Source organism: Equus asinus, chromosome 12 (genome assembly GCF_041296235.1).
Source record: "Equus asinus isolate D_3611 breed Donkey chromosome 12, EquAss-T2T_v2, whole genome shotgun sequence".
NCBI classification, from domain to species: domain Eukaryota; kingdom Metazoa; phylum Chordata; class Mammalia; order Perissodactyla; family Equidae; genus Equus; species Equus asinus.
The window spans coordinates 68,870,279-68,888,612 of NC_091801.1; the positions used below are offsets into that span (position 1 = coordinate 68,870,279).

At 41.1% G+C, this 18,334-nt stretch overlaps 1 protein-coding gene across 5 annotated transcripts in view; it reads left to right on the plus strand.

Moving 5' to 3' along the window:
• The window catches only part of FER1L6 (fer-1 like family member 6), a 159,025-nt gene extending 141,757 nt beyond the window's left edge, over positions 1 to 17,268 (plus strand). For all 5 annotated transcript variants that reach the window (XM_070481554.1, XM_070481556.1, XM_070481557.1 and 2 more), the window contains 6 exons: positions 416 to 504; positions 960 to 1,058; positions 3,219 to 3,460; positions 5,004 to 5,167; positions 13,829 to 13,929; positions 15,278 to 17,268. In XM_070481554.1, coding sequence (XP_070337655.1) covers positions 416 to 504; positions 960 to 1,058; positions 3,219 to 3,460; positions 5,004 to 5,167; positions 13,829 to 13,929; positions 15,278 to 15,461 — 879 coding nt within the window. In that variant the 3' untranslated portion in view covers positions 15,462 to 17,268. The remainder of the gene's footprint in view (positions 1 to 415; positions 505 to 959; positions 1,059 to 3,218; positions 3,461 to 5,003; positions 5,168 to 13,828; positions 13,930 to 15,277) is intronic.
• The last annotated feature ends 1,066 nt before the right edge of the window (positions 17,269 to 18,334 follow it).

Sequence of the window (18,334 nt, forward strand, 5' to 3'; positions counted from 1 at the left end):
AAGGGTTAAATGTAGACTCTGCTACATAAGCATGGGCAAGATGTTTTCTCATCTGCCGAGTAGGAATGATAACATCCACCCAGTGGGGATATTGGGAGAATTAATGAGACAATGCTGGTCAAGTTCATAGCACTGTGTCTACCACATAGTAGGCGCTCATAAGGGTTTGCTTGTCCTTCCTTGTTCTTAATATATGCTCTAACTAACTCTTAATAAAAATGTAAGTTCTGTTTTTGTCAACAAATATGCTAAACATGTATAACATGGATACTATCTATATTATATTATTTTAGTTTAGTTTAGTTTATATTTACTTAATGTCCTTTTCTAGTAAAGGGATTTGTTAAAACTGTGAATGGCCAGTTGCCCATGGTACCCCCACCAAACCTAAAAGAGATCTTCTTTTCTTAACAAGGGCCGCCTGCAGATGTGGGTGGACATGTTTCCCAAAGATATGCCTCAGCCTGGACCTCCTGTTGACATTTCGCCAAGGCAACCCAAAGGGTAAGTCAACTGCAGCCCCACCTTCAGGGGAAGAGACCATGGTATCAGACTAAAAGATCATGACATTTGATCTGGTGTCTGATATAGTACATTGAGCAATTGCCACCTGATAATCATACCTCGCTTTCCACCTGGCCAATTACAGCAGGGGGTGGTTGGTGGAGATGGTAAATGGTGATGGTTGAAATGTTGGCCCCTGTTTTATGGCAGTGGCTACTGAGCTTCAATATTCTGAAAAGTGCTGGTTAATGGAAGGAGAGTCTCAGAGAAATTCATGTCCTTGGTGATTCCAGCTGGGACACTTGGTTTTGATGGAACCAAGACCTTAAGTTGATATTTTTGAACTTGGTAAATTTGAGGAAGCTGATAGACTCAAAGCAATACTCACATCACATAGACACCAGTTGACTCACTTTTCAAGGTCTTCAACCTAATGCTGTCTTCCCTTATCCCAGGTATGAATTGAGGGTAACCATCTGGAACACTGAAGATGTCATTTTAGAGGATGAGAATATCTTCACAGGACAAAAATCAAGTGACATTTACGTTAAAGGGTAAGGTCATTCATAAACTCCATCCTCCCCCTCCTTCCCCTCCTCATATCTTTAACCCCTAACCAAGCCTCTGCCTCATGGAAGATACTCCAGCCACATCCCACAGAGTTCATCTCACCTTGTTAGATACGGTCATTTTCTTCGTCAAATATTTGTCTTACTTGATAAGAATTATCTTATGAAAATATTTTTGCAAGGACACCTTATTACACAAACGTCTCTTTCAGATAAATGTTGGATACCTAAACTTTTTGAGGGACATTCCAAATACCTTTACACTGAAGGAAGTAGAGAGATGTAGTGCTATTGATGAAAGATTAAGTCTTAAGAAGATTGTAAGACTAATACAAAAGCTAAAGTTTAAACCTTCCCCTTTGATGGTTCTACTGATAAAAACGATACCAACCTGGCACCCAGGAAACTAAGCATTTTTTGTCTCTCTCTTAGATCTTGGCAATGACACAAATGCCTTTGTAGGCTTCCTTTTAGTCCTGGTAAGGGAGGAAGAAGTGGTAGAGAATCAGAAACAAAAGTGATTTAAACACGTACCCTCAGATAAAACTCATCTCAGAAGCAGTGAACTCATCGCAGCCTCATCTGGGTATCTCTTTGCCTTCCCCAAACAAGAAACTTTCTTCCTCACTGCCCCCCATTTCTAGTATGCCATTAAATCTTGTCCATTTTACATCCCAAATAGATATTGGCAGGCCCATTCTCTCCATCTTCACCACCCCAGCACCGTAATCTTTTCCTCTATCATCGCTTGCTGGGGCCACTGAAATACTAATACCACACGAATTCATCTTTCCACATTTGCTCTTGTTTCCTGTAATTTGTTCTCTTTGTTGAAACATGAGTCATCCTTTCAAAACACGATCTGATTGTGTCAATCCTGTACTTAAAACCCTTTAATGACATCTTATTTTCTCTGGACAAAGGTTCAAATCCCTAATATGTCCTAATATATCCCATATGACGAGCCCCTGTGTCTCTCCAGCCTCATCCCAGGGGATTAATATTCCCCTGACTTTCTGCTCTCTAGCCACACTGAGCTTCTTTCCCTTCTTAGAATGTGTCATCACTTCTTCTTCCAGAGGGCCTTTGCACATCTCTGTCTGGTGACTTCTGCCATCCCACCCAAATCTCTCCGTCCCCTTCCTTCCATAACTGTAGCTCCAGGAAGCCAAGGATCTTCTCAATTTGCTCCCCATTACTCCCCTAGCATCTTGCTTGCTCTTCGCCTCATAACAGATACCAAATATATATTGGTTGAGTGACTACCATCTTTAGTAAATAATTGCTTCCATACCCTCTCCTCTGGGAGGAGAAGGGTCTTTACCCTTCCTGGCCCTAGGGAGAAGGATGGCTGCTTTCAGAAAGCAAGTGGTTTGGCATTATCAATTAGTTTGAAGTGAAAGTACCTATTTTCTCAATAATTAATGGATAAATTACTAGGGGAGAATTATTAATTGTAGCTTACTTTATGCTGGGGGTGGAAGAGGAAGACCAGAAGAAATAACATTATCGATATTTTGGAATACACCAAGCACTTTACAGATATTATCTCAAATAATTCCTCAGAGCAACCCTGTTAACTAGGTACTATCATTGCTTCTATTTTCCAGGGAAACAAAGGTACAGAGAGGTTAGATAACTTGTCTATGGCTGCACAGTTAGTAAGTGGTAAAACTAGGATTGGAACCCAGATGGGTGCAGGCAGCTCTTATACCCTCCGTGCCACACTGATACAGGCCTGCTGGGTTTTTGAGGCCCAGAACCAGAGAGGAGGTGGGCAATTACAGGCCTGATGTCACAGGTCTAAACCAGGCCAATTTTAGAGACCTCAGTGTTGTGGGTCATCTCATTCTAACACTCAGTTACATTTGGCACCCCTTACAAAGAAGGCCCCAGGGTGAGAGGAAACTGATTACACTTTCACTTCCCTAGCCTGGCTTAGAATGAGATTCTTGTTTCCTTTCAGACCCTTTGACCCTATTTTCCTCCTTCAGATTCAGTGGAAACTTCCATCTGAATCTAACGACATCATCATTTTAAAACTATGATCTGTGACCGCATTGAGACGAGTTCAATCACTCTTGATTACACTGACGCCTGAATGTGGTACTCTGAGTGCTTAGTTCTTTCTCTGTCTCTATTCAGGTGGATAAAGGGTTTGGAAGACGACAGGCAGGAGACAGATGTCCACTACAACTCCCTGACTGGGGAAGGGAACTTCAACTGGCGCTTCCTGTTTCCGTTCCAGTACCTCCCGGCTGAGAAGCAAATGGTCATCACTAAGAGAGAGAACATCTTCTCCTTAGAGAAGATGGAGTGTAAGACGCCAGTTGTGCTGGTCCTCCAGGTTTGGGATTTTGAAAGGCTGTCCTCAGATGACTTTCTGGGTAAGCTGGTGACTTCATCAAGCTCATATTAATGTGAAAGGTTTTGTCCCAGCTTTTGGAGAGCTTGGTTTGATTTAGCTACAAGGGTACTCATTTTGGTGCTATTTATGATAGCAAAATATTGGAAACACTCCAAACAGCCATTAATAGGGGATTGGCTGAATAAGTTATGGTGCATCCATACAGTGGACGATACATACTCAAACAGACTTAAATTGATCTTTGCTCCACCACTAAGAAGCTGTTAAATTTTGAGCTAATTACTGCTTCACTCTGTGCCTCAGTTTTCCTCGGTTGTAAAATGGGGATAGTAATATTACACACCTCAGAGGATGTTGGGAACTATATATGTGGTAATATAATTTTAAACCTAAGCACAGCCTCATGCATAGTAAGCAGTCAATCAGTGATTACCATGCAGCCCTTAAAAATATTAGAATATCAGGGCTGGCCGCATGGCCGAGTGGTTAAGTTCGCACGCTGCACTGCAGGCAGCCCAGTGTTTCGTTGGTTCGAATCCTGGGCGCGGACATGGCACTGCTCATCAAAACACACTGAGGCAGTGTCCCACATGCCACAACTAGAAGGACCCACGCTGAAGAATATACAACTATGTACTGGGGGGCTTGGGGGAGAAAAAGGAAAAAAAATTTTAAAAATCTTTAAGAGAAAATATTAGAATATTTAATAAGTTGTAAAGTTATGCAGGGTGCATTAAGTGAAAAAAGAGCATAGAGAAAAAATCTGCTCTCTGTAAAATATACATTTATATGTATGGGAGGAAAAGATAAGCCAAGAGACAAAGGGACAGAGAGAGAGAAAGACTGACATAGAAATAAGAAGTAATATGTGGAACAGTGGTCAATTTTTGGGAATAGAATTCCGGAAAATTTTTCCATTCTTATTTTCTTGCTTATGTGCATTCTCTAAATGTTCACAATTAACAAAGATTATTTTTGTAATAGGGAGGTTATTAAAGAGAGGTCTATAGTGCTCTCCTGGCATTATGGTATGCCGCCTTATATTCGCTCATTGAAAAAGCCTCGTTGAGAGCCCACTTAGGTTCCCTCTGTCTGGGAGAGAAGCTACAAAGACAGGAAGACTTCGTCCCTGACCTGGATGAGTTTAGTGGACTCGAAGAGGGAGGTGGGGCGGTGGGGGGAAGAGGTTCTCGCTGACTGATCTGTGCTAAAGCCTTGGAAAGCTCAGAGGACAGGCACAGGATACAGACTGCTCTCAGGGAGCAGAGAAGACGGCAGCAGCAATGACACCGAAAACTTGAAGACTTGAGGTCTCGAAAGTTCCATATTGTAGCTTTGCCCTTGTGTTCTCCTCGCTACCACATTTTTGGTGCTTTGAGGGTCCTAAACACGTCTCAGTCATATTTGTACCCCAATACCTAGCACACACTAGTCATCCAATGTGGTACTGATTGAATGACTAGAGAGTGAATGGATGAATGAATCAATCCGTGAATGGGTCAGTGAGGGTGGTGACTGATTTTAAAAGTCCTTCAGTAACTATTACGGGCATCTGTTCACAGGCTCCCTGGAAATGAACCTCAATAGTTTCCCCCGAGCAGCCAAGTCTGCCAAAGCCTGTGACCTCTCCAAGTTTGAAAATGCAAGTGAGGAGAGTAAAATCTCCATCTTCCAGCAAAAGCGAGTGCGGGGCTGGTGGCCTTTTGCTAAAAGCAAAGAACTCACAGTAAGTTCCAGCTCTAGGCGACGCGTGGGGGGCAGGCAGGGGACATGATGCTCTTTAAATGAGCTATTTTGTGAGTTTCAAGTACGTGTCTTGAAATGACATAGAGTGCTTTAAGGCAAAGGTTTTGCTGAGAAGCGAGACTTTGAAAACTCTACAAATGCATTAAGCCTTCCATATTTCAGCACACTTGATTTAATACCTATCTCTGTCAGGATGGTTTTCTATCTTCTTGGGCACAAAAATTATGCCCCTGATATTAATCTTTTTTTCAGCATTTTCTGAAATTCTGCATAAAGTCCTAATGTACAATTTCAACGTAACTACCTCATTCCTTTACCCTCAAATATGAGAAAATTGAAAAAGTGATCCATCTTTTTAAAGCTTCTTCCACAGGGTGGCAGCAAGGAGGGCCATTTATCTCTTCCCTGCGTCGCCATCTTGGTCAATCCTGTGTGGCCCACGTTGTAGGAATTCTGACCTTTCACAGTTGGGAAGAAACTTCCTTCTGTCCTTTCTTTCAATCCCCTCATCACTCCTCTGTCAGGGACAAGGAATGACTTATGGGATTGGTGAGAGTGAGAAAAGGGACTGAGATTCATAGGTGACCTCCTTTCTCTGCTGCTGTCCTGCTCTTGGGGCGAGCATGTTGCCCCCTCTTCTCCTGTGTGTGGTGGCAAAAGCACACCTGGGTCAGGACCCTGCTGGTAGCAGGTCTGGATAGAGACCTATTTCTCTCTCACTCTGGGCACCCAGTGAGTGCCAGACAAGGATTGCCTTTGAATCTGAGTGGGTAAATAGCAGCTGCTGGCCTGACTCCACGGTATCTAGTTTTATTAAGTTTTCTGGGAGTTTTTCTCCTCTCTCCATTCTCAATTGAATCCCCTCTGATTGGTGATATTGGCTATAGAGAACAAGGCTCCAGGCAGGCTCATTCTTCCCAGTCCTCCCAACACTTACTGAGGTTCACTACACGATGGCCTCATACTTGGTTTCAGGCTTCACGGCTTAGCACATAATAGATGCTCCATCAATGAATTGGTTGATGAATAGATGAATTCAGGAATGAAGTCACATGGCCTCTACCCTCCACCAGCTCAGAGTTCAGAGAGAGACACAGATGTATCAACTGTCCAGTCATGCATGAGACAGTCAGTATAAATGACACAGGAAGGCAGAGAGAGGAGGAGAGATCTAATTCTCTCTGAGGGCAGACCATGAGTTTTTCAAGAAAAAAGCATAATGAAAAGGCATTTTCCAGATGAAGAAGAGGGCAGATGTCTACTCCAAGAAGAGGAGCCATGTTGAGCACAGCATGGAGGCACAAAATGGCCCCATGTGGAAGTCTGGCCACCTACTGGTCAGAGTTGCCAGAATGTAATATGAGGTCAGGGAAATGGGGATTGCCAAGTCCCGAAATCCAAATTCCTATCTTTTGGCGTAATTCCTGTTTCTATAAAATAATCGGCAGCAATTATGTATTCATGGTTACATGATAGCAGCCATCCATTACATTTTTAAGCCCTGTAGGGTTTGCCAATATGTTCGGACCCCTCCTATTATTCCATTTGATGCTAGTTGACTTTTTATTTTCCATGTCATTTATTTATTTCTCCATTTCATTCAACAAATATTTACTGTGCATCTATTAAATGATGGGCTTTGGGAATAAAATATGAGTGATACAGATAAAGTGTCTGCCAGCATGGAGCTTACAGTCCAGTGTCAAAGACAGGCACGCACAAATGCACAGAGAGCCACCCGCACACACACCAAGAAAGCAAATGCTTAAAACAAGAGCTGGGAAGGCAACAAAGTGCTGAATTAAAGCACATCCAAGGTAGATATTTCCGCTCCACGTGATGCTTGCAGGACTTTCTGTGGCTGGGAAAATTTAAATTGAGACCTGAAGGATGAAAAGTAGCAAGCCATCAGGAAAAAAACGGGAGGAAGAGCATTTGCTGCAGAGCAAACACCAGAAGGAAAGGTCTTGAAGTGAGAATGAGTTTGGTGCTTTGGAGGAACTAAAATACAAAGAAAAAGCTCCCACAACAGAGCATGGTGAATGAGGCCGGTGCCAGTGAAGTGGCGAGAAAACCAGAGCCAAATCATGCAGATCGCGGACGCCATGTTGAAGAGTTTGGATTTCATTCTCAGAGCAGTGGGAAGCCATTGAATGGTTTCCAGAAGGGAAGTGGGGAAAGCCTTCTTCCAATGTGGTAGGAAGTTGGATGATCTCAGAGTAAAATGGTGTGATGGAAAACCTCTGCCTCACGCCTGCCACTTCCTAAGGCACTTCCCCTCTTCAAGACCCAGTTCCCACCTCTGTAGAGTGAGTGGGTTGGACTGGGTGCCTCCAAGGTACATTTCCAGCAAAAGCATTCTCTGATTCCAACTCTGTGTGAATGCCCCTCCTGGTTCCTTGAAGCCAGCAGGCCAAATGTCATTATCTTCTTGTTCCCATCACCAGCAGCCAGAAGGGATGTGTTTACGGGCACTGCCAGCTGTGAGGCTTATTTTTAAAGCTGCTTATCTGTACACCCGAGCAGTGTACTTTGAACATTTGGATCCCACAGCTCCCAGTGTGGAATGTGGCTATCTTCATAGTGAGTGAGAAACAGCTCCAGTGGGATGCAAACAAGTGAGTACCCTTGGTAGAAGGAGAGGGCATAAGTATTGACCATGTTCTTGAAGAGACCCATTGACCTATGCATTTTATATGCGTTATCTACTAAAAGCAACTTTTAAAAAATCACCCTCTTAGGAGTTGGAGATCAGGAAGTTTCTTTTACAGATTAATCCCACAATTTGACAGTTAGGTAGCCCAGGTAAGTCCTAAGGGCATCAACAACTAAAATTAAAAGGGAGGTTTCTGTGCCTTCAGTTTAGTGTGAAAAATAATTTTCAGCATTTACTATGGCTGCACACTCATATGCTACACACTAAAGGTTCAACAATAAATAAATCACGTTCCTGCCATCCAGAAGTTCACAGCTTAGCTGAGGAGGCTGGTAGACAGACAGATCATCTAAATAGCATGTGACAAATTCAGATTCTCCGGGAGCAGAGCAGAGTAGGGAGGTATTTTCATATGAAGATTATTTTTAAGGCAGAGCATATAATACGCATTTTTAGGAAACTTGAAATTTCCACAAAAGCGTGGAAAGGAAGAAATAGCATCCATATGCACACCTCCCTGAGAAAACTATTGTTATTGTCTTGGTTATTCCCACTTTTTGTAGATTTTGTTTTGTAGATTTTCATAGTAGTGATCATTCCATATTAAAAATAATGGCTTATTAGTTTTGTTTTACTCAGTGTTATGGTGAGTACTCCCCTACATTATATTATCAATGTTATTATTAACTTTGTATTCTCAAAATAGAAATGCTACAGCTTAATCCTTGTGTTTGTCCTCATCATTTATTCATTTAAAAAATTGGAGCAGGCAGAAAAGGTGAACAAATAGGACAATGATCAGCCGTATATCTCTCACCTAGATTCAACACTTGTTAATATTTCGCTATATTTGTTTTGTCTGTATATGTGAGTATATGGATATAGCCGCTCCCCCTACACACACACATATTGGTTGAATCACTCAAGAGTAAGTTGTAGACATTCTGATACGTCACCTCTAAATACTTCAGCATACATTTCCTAAGAATATGGACCTTCTTCTACATAACCAGAATGCCATCGCCACATAGAAGAAGCTCAGAATTATTGCCTAATATAATCTGATAGCCACGCCCAATTCATTTCTCCATCTTTAAAAAGAATACCCTCATGTCAGGAGGCACATGCCCTCAGAGGGCCTCATTATTAGTGATGCTGTGTTTGCTCTCTTGTTCACGTTGGCCACCATGAGATCTCTTCATTGTAGAGGTACATTTTCTCCTTTGCTATTAGCAAGTAACCAGTGGGGTGATACTTTGGCACTGTGGGAAATTCCTGTTCTACCACTGCCTTTCACCCAATGGTGACCTTGATTAATTTAATTATTTCATTGGTGACGCAAATGATTTTTCTAACCTTTTCTTCTTTCTTTTCATCCATCCATCCATATCTATCTATCTATCTATGTATCATCTATCTATCCACCTTTCTATCTATCCATTATCTATTCGTTATCTATCTAATTCTCTCATTCTTTTTCCATTTATTAGTTGACATTCATGTGTTAAGAAGAGTTTTCGCTCATCAAATGGAAATATATTAGAGCCACCACCTCCCCTAAAAAAAAGACTAGATAAGTGCTTAATTCTCTCCATTAACTACCAAATTTTTGAATCAAGGATTGATGTAAGAGTCACCTTTAATGGTGGTAAATGAGATTTTTTCCTCTTGTATTTTTTTTTTTCCTGGTATGACCATGGACTCATGAATTTAAAAATATTTTTTCCAGCTCTGTTCACTGAAAGGACCTAGAAGTAAAATCACCCAGTAGCAACGACGACGCCTACACCCAGATCCTGGTTTCTAAATACCGGTTTCTACTAAACGAAACCAGGCATCTTTGGAGAAATGGCTGATGCCAGGTCTAAGGCAGATAAAATGCAAGTTGAGTCTGGGACTCTCGTTGTAACAAATAGGACAAGTTGAACATCCGAAAGAATAATGACTATGCTTTGTGCTTAAAGCTTTTCCTGAGTTTTGAATTATTTCTTTAATTTAGCTACCTAGAAATGCAACTCTTAGGTCCAGAGTACGACTAAGCAAGATACTGCACACACACTCACACGTACATGTGTATGCATGGATGGATATAAATGTGTATGTGTGTATGTGTGCATTCCTCTTCCTAAAGGATTTTGCTGGCACACGTTCCCACTATTAATGTGTGAGAATGCCTCATCTCATACCAGTGAGGGTTGTGTTTTAATAAGCAATAATTATTGCTGAAGAAGGCACGTCCCACCTGAACGCAATCACTTCTCAGCCTGCCCTGCCATCCACTCTCTAGGCTCGGCAAAGTTTGAAGCCTGTAAATAACATACACAATACAACAAATCTAGTCTTTTCAGAAACTTTCTTCATTTTCTTCCATCCTTAGATGTCATTAGGTTAATAGATAGTCTCTCAAACTGTCCGTTTTCTTCTAGCCGCTCTGATTTAAAATTACTTTTGGAGCATATTATTAACTTAAGCCATCTACTTGGTGCTCGGTTGAATACTGATGACTGAAATAGGGCACGGAACCCTCTGTGTGGAGAGACATGGAATGAGGAGCAGCATTTATCAAAACATGTCAAAACTGGATTGAGCACTGTACATGTGTTATTTCATTTATTTTTCAAAGCAACCTTATGGGTGACATGCTATTAACATCTTCAAAACAGTGAGACTGAAAGAGGGCAGGTAACTTACCCCTGATTTCATAATGCAAATCTATCTGCACCAAATCCTAGTCACTCAATTCTTATGCTATGCTAGGCTATGCTAAAACATTCCTTAAGCCATCCAAGACCAGCCCTTAGATGGAAGTCAAAAACATATTCTAATGGCAGAGCCAGCTGTGACAATGATTATGGGTCTTCTCTTGAACATTTCAGAAAAGGCACGTTACAGCACAAAATTGGGGTTCTTTTGCCTGATGCACATAAAGAGCCAATTATTACAGCATTGGCTTTTTGGAAAAGAAAAAAACTTTATTGCAAGGAGACAGGGGGCAAAAGCTCTCACATCTGTCTCCTTGATCCAGGGCTTGGGCCAAAATTTATGGATGAAGGGCAGGGCTGTCTGAAGTGTGGAGATAGATGGTTGGAGGTAAGGAGAAGTGAGGTAATTGATGATCTGCACGTGTAGTCAAGCTTCATGGCTGTTTATAGGGCACATGTTCACAAAGTGGTGGCATTAGCATGATTTGAGGTGCAGCTTTCAGCCCCTTGATGTCAGAAGGGTCATTTATTGGGCATTTGTGCAGGCCCAGTTGATGGGTTGATGGTCTCAACCAGCTTGAAAACTAGACAAGGGATCATTCTCGGTTCCTGAAAAAAACACTCTTAATTACTCTGTTGATAAGATGGGTTCAGTTGAACTGGTCCTAGAGGGCCCGCAGTTATGGGCATATTCATTCATGGTCAATTAAATAGCCTGCTTCTTTTCTTCCACAAAAGGGGAAACTTGGACACATAAAATAGCAGAGGATGGGATTTAGTGTCAGAGGACCTGGGTGCGAGTCCTGATTTTGTAACGCAAGTTAACAAACACGATCAAGCCTTGGTTTCCTCAGCTGGAGAATGGGAATAGAAACGTTGTCTACTTTGCCAGGTTGTCAAAAGGTTTAAATGGAATCATGCATGCGAGAAGCACCATGCAAGTTATACAGCATAAACTGAGCTTATTATTAAGCAGTGGAAAACAAGCAGGCAACTCTGATCTTTTCTCCCTGGTCCTAACTTGTTCTCTGTTGATTTTGTCCTCTCTTCCAAACATTCTGGAGCCCAGCAACTGGTTAGCAACTCTTAAAGTGACTCTCCTTCAAGTCTAGAGGAGTTGGATGAAGGTCTTAGTATATACTGCTCAGTAGAGCTCGTCACGTCTGAAAGACCTCTGGAAATAAGCCCTTTTTGCATATTGGAAGCTCCTCTGCCATGAGTTGTGGGCTGGCTTCTTGGGTTTCTTCCAGCCATCAAGTCTTTCAGGGGCTCCTTGGGCTTTAACTCTACCTTTCAGGATGCCTAGAAGTTAGAGCCTGAGTTGCTTTAAAGAACATCTGGCCATTTGACAGATGAGGAAACTGAGGTCCAAGAAGACAAGTGCCTTTAGGTGGTGATTATGAAGACAGTCATAGAATCATCTCATGTTAGAGTTGGGAAGGTCCTTGTAAACTTCTGGTTCAATTATCTGGCAAATGAATGAATAAGTTGGGAGGCAGCCTGCTATAATAGAAAGAGCATGAACTTGGGCATCATACGGACCTCAGTCCAAATTCCAGTTGTTGGCTTATTGGCTGAGTGACCTTGGAAAATTTATATGACCTCTATGGCTGCATTTCTCCAACTATAAAAAGATCTACTTTGCCTATTGCTGTGATTGATATAGATAGATAGATAGATAGATAGATAGATAGATAGATAGTTAGATAGTTAGATAGAACAAACCTGGGACAAAATGGGCATTCAATAGGCATTGCAATTACAGTTAGAGTTATAATACTATTACTCCACTGTTGATATGTAGAGGAATGACTGGAATCAACAAAAGCTTTATATTCCTTCTTTCCCAATTTTCCAGTACTTTCTGAGTGCCTATATATGCAAGTCATTTCCTATAAGGCCAAGATTTCTCAATGGGAATAAAAGGCTGCATATATACATATTTTTAAGGAACATTTGTGGATCATAGGACATTTAATGTGTTCCGAGTTAGGCCAGGGTTCTAGTCTAAAGAATAGATGAGAACACCTGGAACTCATGACTTTACCTGAATAGAAACCCACTACACGTCTTTACTAATTCAGATGGCCATGCCACTGTCTCTCTTCTCTGGCTTCAACCTCACCCCAAATACTCTACTTCTCTAATTTCTCCCATGACTACATTTTCATGGCTGCCAGAAACCAAACCTACTTATTCAGAGGTCTGGCTTTTTCAGGGTGAATAGGTAAGTTAACATTAGACTATCGGTTCATCAGAATCTCAGATCTTTTTGCTGGGGTAAGAAGTCAGCCATACCTCAGAAGTCAGGTACTGCCCCATCCACGTGTGATTCAGAAAGACAAGCTTTAACAGTGAGCATAGGTGCTAAAATACTTTGAGGATGCTCTAGTCTTGTACCAGTTCTGTGTCCTTCCTATCACCTTGAATCTCAATCCACAAAATCAAGAGACAGGCATCTCCGCCACCAAGAATGGGAGTTCCAGGAGATCAGGGATCCTGTTTTTCTTAATCATTGTTAAGTCCTCAGAGCCTAGTACAGTGCCTGACATACAGAGGGTCCCCCGAAGAAGTGAATGAATGAATAAACAAGGCAGAATAACTCTTACCTTCTGCAGAGGTCCTATCTCATCCTTTGATAACCCAAGACTTACATCACTGCCACTAACTCTGGCACAGTGCCCTGAAGAAGCACATGACACAATTTTCAAGCTAAAGGGGCTATTTCTTATTGAGAGAGGAGAAGGAGAGAGAAAGTGCTAAAATAAAAGCCTGATTCTAAAACAATTAGTGGGGACAACAAAAACAATGAAGGATGACAGAAGAGCCATTTGGCAAATGTAGGGCCATACCCACCGATTTCTTCTTGAGAATTGTTGAGAGAGAAGGAAGATGGTGGCAGATTCAAAAGGGTTCTGCCACTCAGGTAATTAGTCCCCTTTCTAATTACCGTAAGGTTTCTGTAATTAATACTATTTCTTCGGATATTCAATGATTACAAGTGAAATAGTACATGTGACCGAATATGTGTGTGTGTCAGTGTCCATGTGGGACACACTCCTTTCACAAAACTCAACAATAACATCATTTCAGGGCTTTTATTGTTCATCATAAAAATGGCTTCTCCCAGGACAAAAAGATAACAATATTTCTCAAAATAAACCAGCAGGATAGTCAAAATACTTCCTGGCACTCTCCCACATGTTAACACTTCTTCTAGAATGTTGGCATTGCCCCAGGCAGGTCTTTGTAACTAGAAACTGAAACTTTCATCATTGTGCAGGGCAAGGTTGAAGCCGAGTTTCACCTGGTTACGGCAGAAGAAGCTGAGAAAAATCCTGTTGGCAAAGCCCGAAAGGAGCCAGAACCACTGCCCAAGCCCAAGTGAGTGGACTCATGGTGGGGGGCATTAGAACTGGGAGAGGCTCTGTGTGGTCCCCGTATCAGAGGACGCGGGGCATTTCTCTAGAGGATTCCTCTGGGAGAACTGAGAGGCAAGGAGGCAGCCAATAGGTGCCCTCCGATCTATGTACCTTTTTGCTTCTATCATTGAAAAATATTCTAAAAACATTACAGAGTGTTTGGCAAATGGGGAGGGCACTTTTCTGTAATACTACTGCAGAAACATTTCTAGAACAATTTCATATATTTTTTCATGTGAATATGAAATTCACAAGAATTTTTTTCCTACTTGTTCTCTAGTCATACATACAAAATTATTTTAATGTTTCATTTATCCTTTGCTGAAAAGTTTGGCTTTGTTGCCATAGTTGCAATAGTTGTCCAAGGCCGTGGAATATTCCATAGCCTTGATGCCCATAATTGACTTGGTTGCCATCCATAATTGGATATTTAATTTACTTCTACTTTTTTCCATTATTATAATATGATGAAAATCTTTCCCCTTTATAAATTATTACCTTAAAATAAATTCCTAGAAGTAAAATTACGAGCAGAAAGGGTTAGTCTATTCAATTTAATCCACGGTTACATAGCAATTAAAATGTAAACATATATAGATATGAAAGATGTATCCAAAATACTCTTTCCAGTTGTATGTGTCTTATCCCTTCCCAGACCCTCAGTGTCTCAAGATGAGTGGTCCCTTCTCTGTACCCACCTTTCATCCATCTTAGTGATAGGAGCACAATGGCTGTTTAGTTATTCATTAATTCAAAATTACTTATTAAATTCCTGCAGTGTGTACCTACTGAAAAAACACTTTGAAGAACACTGAAGAAATACAAGACATAAACACTGCCTTCCAGAAGTTTTCAATCTGTTTAGGGAGAACACGCAGACTCATAAAATAGTTATCAGAGTGTAGAAGACAAATATGTTAGGTTCAAAAATGTGCTGGGTCAAGTGGTAAGGGAGATAGGAACTCAGAATGAGGGGAATTATCATGGACTGGGATGGTCAGGGCAGGCTTCATGGAAGAGGTGAGGCTTGAGCTGGTTGGGGTTAGACAGACAGAGGGCACTCAGACCTGTGGCTGGGTGCTAACTTTACTCTTGCCCTCCTCTAGACCAACCTTTAAAATGATGAGGAATCGTTACGGCCCAAAATGTTAGCTTGCTCCCGCTTCAAGGCAACACAGTCTTTTACTGTTCTCAGGCCTCTCTTAGTGAACCTCCAGAAAGTGGGAGTCAGAGATACTTCCTGAGGTGCTGAGAATCCTAAACGTTGACAACGTAGCCCCTTGTCTGATCTTCTCTTGCTTCCCTCTCAGCCGCCCAAACACCTCCTTCTCCTGGTTCCTGAGCCCCTTCAAGTGCCTGTACCACCTCATCTGGAAGAACTACAAGAAGTACATCATCATCGCTTTCATTCTGATCATCCTCATCATCTTTCTGGTCCTCTTCATCTACACCTTGCCGGGAGCTATCAGCCAAAGGATCGTTGTGGGCTCATGAGGTTGGTGGAGGACCTGGACCTCCCCTTTCTACCGCTCCTCTTCTTGCTCATCTGTAAATATGCGAGCATGTGCTCTGTGCAGGCACGGTGCTGGGTGCTGAGGAGAGAAACCCAAAGGCCCTGTGTCTAAGGACAGGTCAGCTCTTCTTGGAGGAGACATTCCCTCCCTACCCCAACCCCGGACAAACTTATAAGCCTTAAGTCATGTTTTTGCCCATCGGCAGGATGAAATAATGACTCTTGCCTGAGAGTAATCAATGATGACCTCAAATTGATTTAGGCAAATGCTTTCTTTCTGTACTTGGTTTTATTCTGAGAGGCTTAATTCTGGGTCTGAGATTTTATTGGATGTACTCTCTTTTAAATAAGATTTTTACAGCAAATAAAACTGAAAACATTTTAGCAAATTACTAGACATTTAACCTGTCCCATATATCTTAACCTTGCTTAATCCTTACAGTTTACAGAACACATTCACTAATTTAGGCTGCGAAACTCTCCTTGGAGAAAACGTCATATAAGTCACCTAAAATACTTCATTGTTGAAATTCCCATATAGAGATGAGATGTTGCTGGTTTTCTATTAAAATCAACACTTGTAGACCGTGTGCAGTAGTAGGAGTGAATTCTGGAGAAATCCATTTGTATTTATGCTCTGTGGAAATTTCCAAGTGGGAATTTTGTAAATATGAAATGTAATTTTGTGTATTTGTGCATGGGGTAAGTGTGCAGCTCCATGGTACCAGCAGGAATTCTCTTAAGCCGGAGAATATAGGCCCCACCAAAAGTGGGTTCCCACAGACCGTGATACGAATGACCATTCCTGGCACTATTCAACACTTAGCATACCGCCATGTGTGGCAGGTTCTATCATGCGTCTCAAGCACACATTAATTTCAAAGGCAGTCTTAGAAATGATATTCTATGCACTCATCAGATAGGGTCACTTTTTCCTGAAAGTAAACCTTTAATCTTCAAAGTAGTACAGTCTCAATCTGCCACCCCTGAAACCTACAGTTTCAATCCGGGAGGGAGTGGAAGTGAGGGGCTGGTGTTGTCAGTTAAAATAAGGAAACAAAGGAATTGGGATGTTTGGCCTCATACACAAATAAATATGGCAACCACTTCTTCCTATCATGAGGGGCCATTTGGCGATCCTGGAGCTGCTGGATTGGGATTCCCTTCTTGACACCAGTAGCACCATGCCTACTGTTTTCTTCAGATAGCCTGGCACATGTGTATCTCCTAAAATGTAAGATGTTTAATTCCACGAAGAAAGTCATTCTAGAATGTTCCTGATTCATCAAAGAAAGACTGAAGCATGTTCTGCGTGATTTTAGACTTAGTGTTTTCCACTGATTGTAGCCCTAGATGCTTACACTCCAGTAACCATAATGCTCTGTTTTCCTGAAGTTCTGGGAAATACAGCATTTATAGCCTTGGCAATGTTTCCTAGTGAAATTAGTTACATAAACTTGGGTTCATTCTTACCGTGGAATAACATAGCCACCAATAATGATGTAGTCAAAAATACTTGAGGATGTGAAATATATATATTGAATACATTGTAAGTAAAAAATATATAGGTTAGAAAACTATGTACAGTTTGATGTAAAAAAGAAAATATATATACATGGATGGATGAAATGTCTGGAGGAATATGCCAAAATGTTAATAGTGATTATCTTTAAGTAGCCGTATCTTTTCTTTTCCTTCTCGTTTTTCTATTTCTTCTAAAAGTTCTAAAATAAATATGTATTACTTCTAATGTAAAATGTTTAATAAATAAATATGTTTCAATGGGTTCATTTAAGAATATTTATTAAGTATCTCCTGTGCGCTGGGCAGTGGGGATACGGCAGAGGTAACACAAACATGGCCCCTGTCACCATGGATTTTGTGCTCCAGTAGCTCTTTACAATGTTTTCTCTTCAAATTATAGATCATTCAAGGAGACCGCTGAGTAAGAAATGTGTTGCATGGTGAGATTTAAGAAAAAAAAAAGGAAGAGAACAGCGTTATTTTAGGATAGATTTGGAAGTAAAATATTATACTTTCTGCTGGATTCTGGACAGTAAAATAACAAGTCAATTCTTGACAAAACAATGCACATTGTTCAAATCCACAATAAGAACAAGCTAAAAATTGAAAATCCTTCAGAGTTATAGAGCTCATCGGCTTTGCTTTGATGTCGAAAGATGTCCGAATGGTGAAAATCCTTTAGCAGAACTGAAACGCTTTTAGATCAGATGGCATCATCAGAAATGTGTGAGAGGAAGTGGTAAGCAAAGACAATTTTGGAATTGGCTGTATCTGCCGTTCTATACATAGGTTATTGCTTATGGGCCGTCCTGCGTGTAAAAAAATAAAATAATGTTCTCAGCTTAATTTTGCAGCCTTGGCCCTAAAGATATTACAGTTTAAAAATAAAACCATTTGAAAAGCAGAAAACCCATTTCCCAAGAAGTTGTCATGAGTTCCTGCTTGTGTTCTTAAATAAAATTAATTTAAATTTATTCGTTTGACAGATGAGTTTTTCTTATAGCGTGAATCCATTTCAAGTGGTTTTGTTTATGTTTTTTACAACATTTGAATCCTTTCCCCCAAATTAAGCAAAAACAAAATACCAGCAACAACAAGAGTAAACAACCCACAGGATAGGATGTCCAATTCTGTGTCTCCAGTAGTTGAAACATTTGATATCTTTCTTGCTCTTTCCCTTGAAAGACACATAAATGGAAATCATGGGATCGACTTCACAGCCAGGGCCAGTTGGTGTTTACTCATCCGACAGATAATTATTGAGCTCCGTCCCTGTTCCAGGGGCTATAATCAACACTGGGGACACAAAAGTACACAATCGGATAAAGTA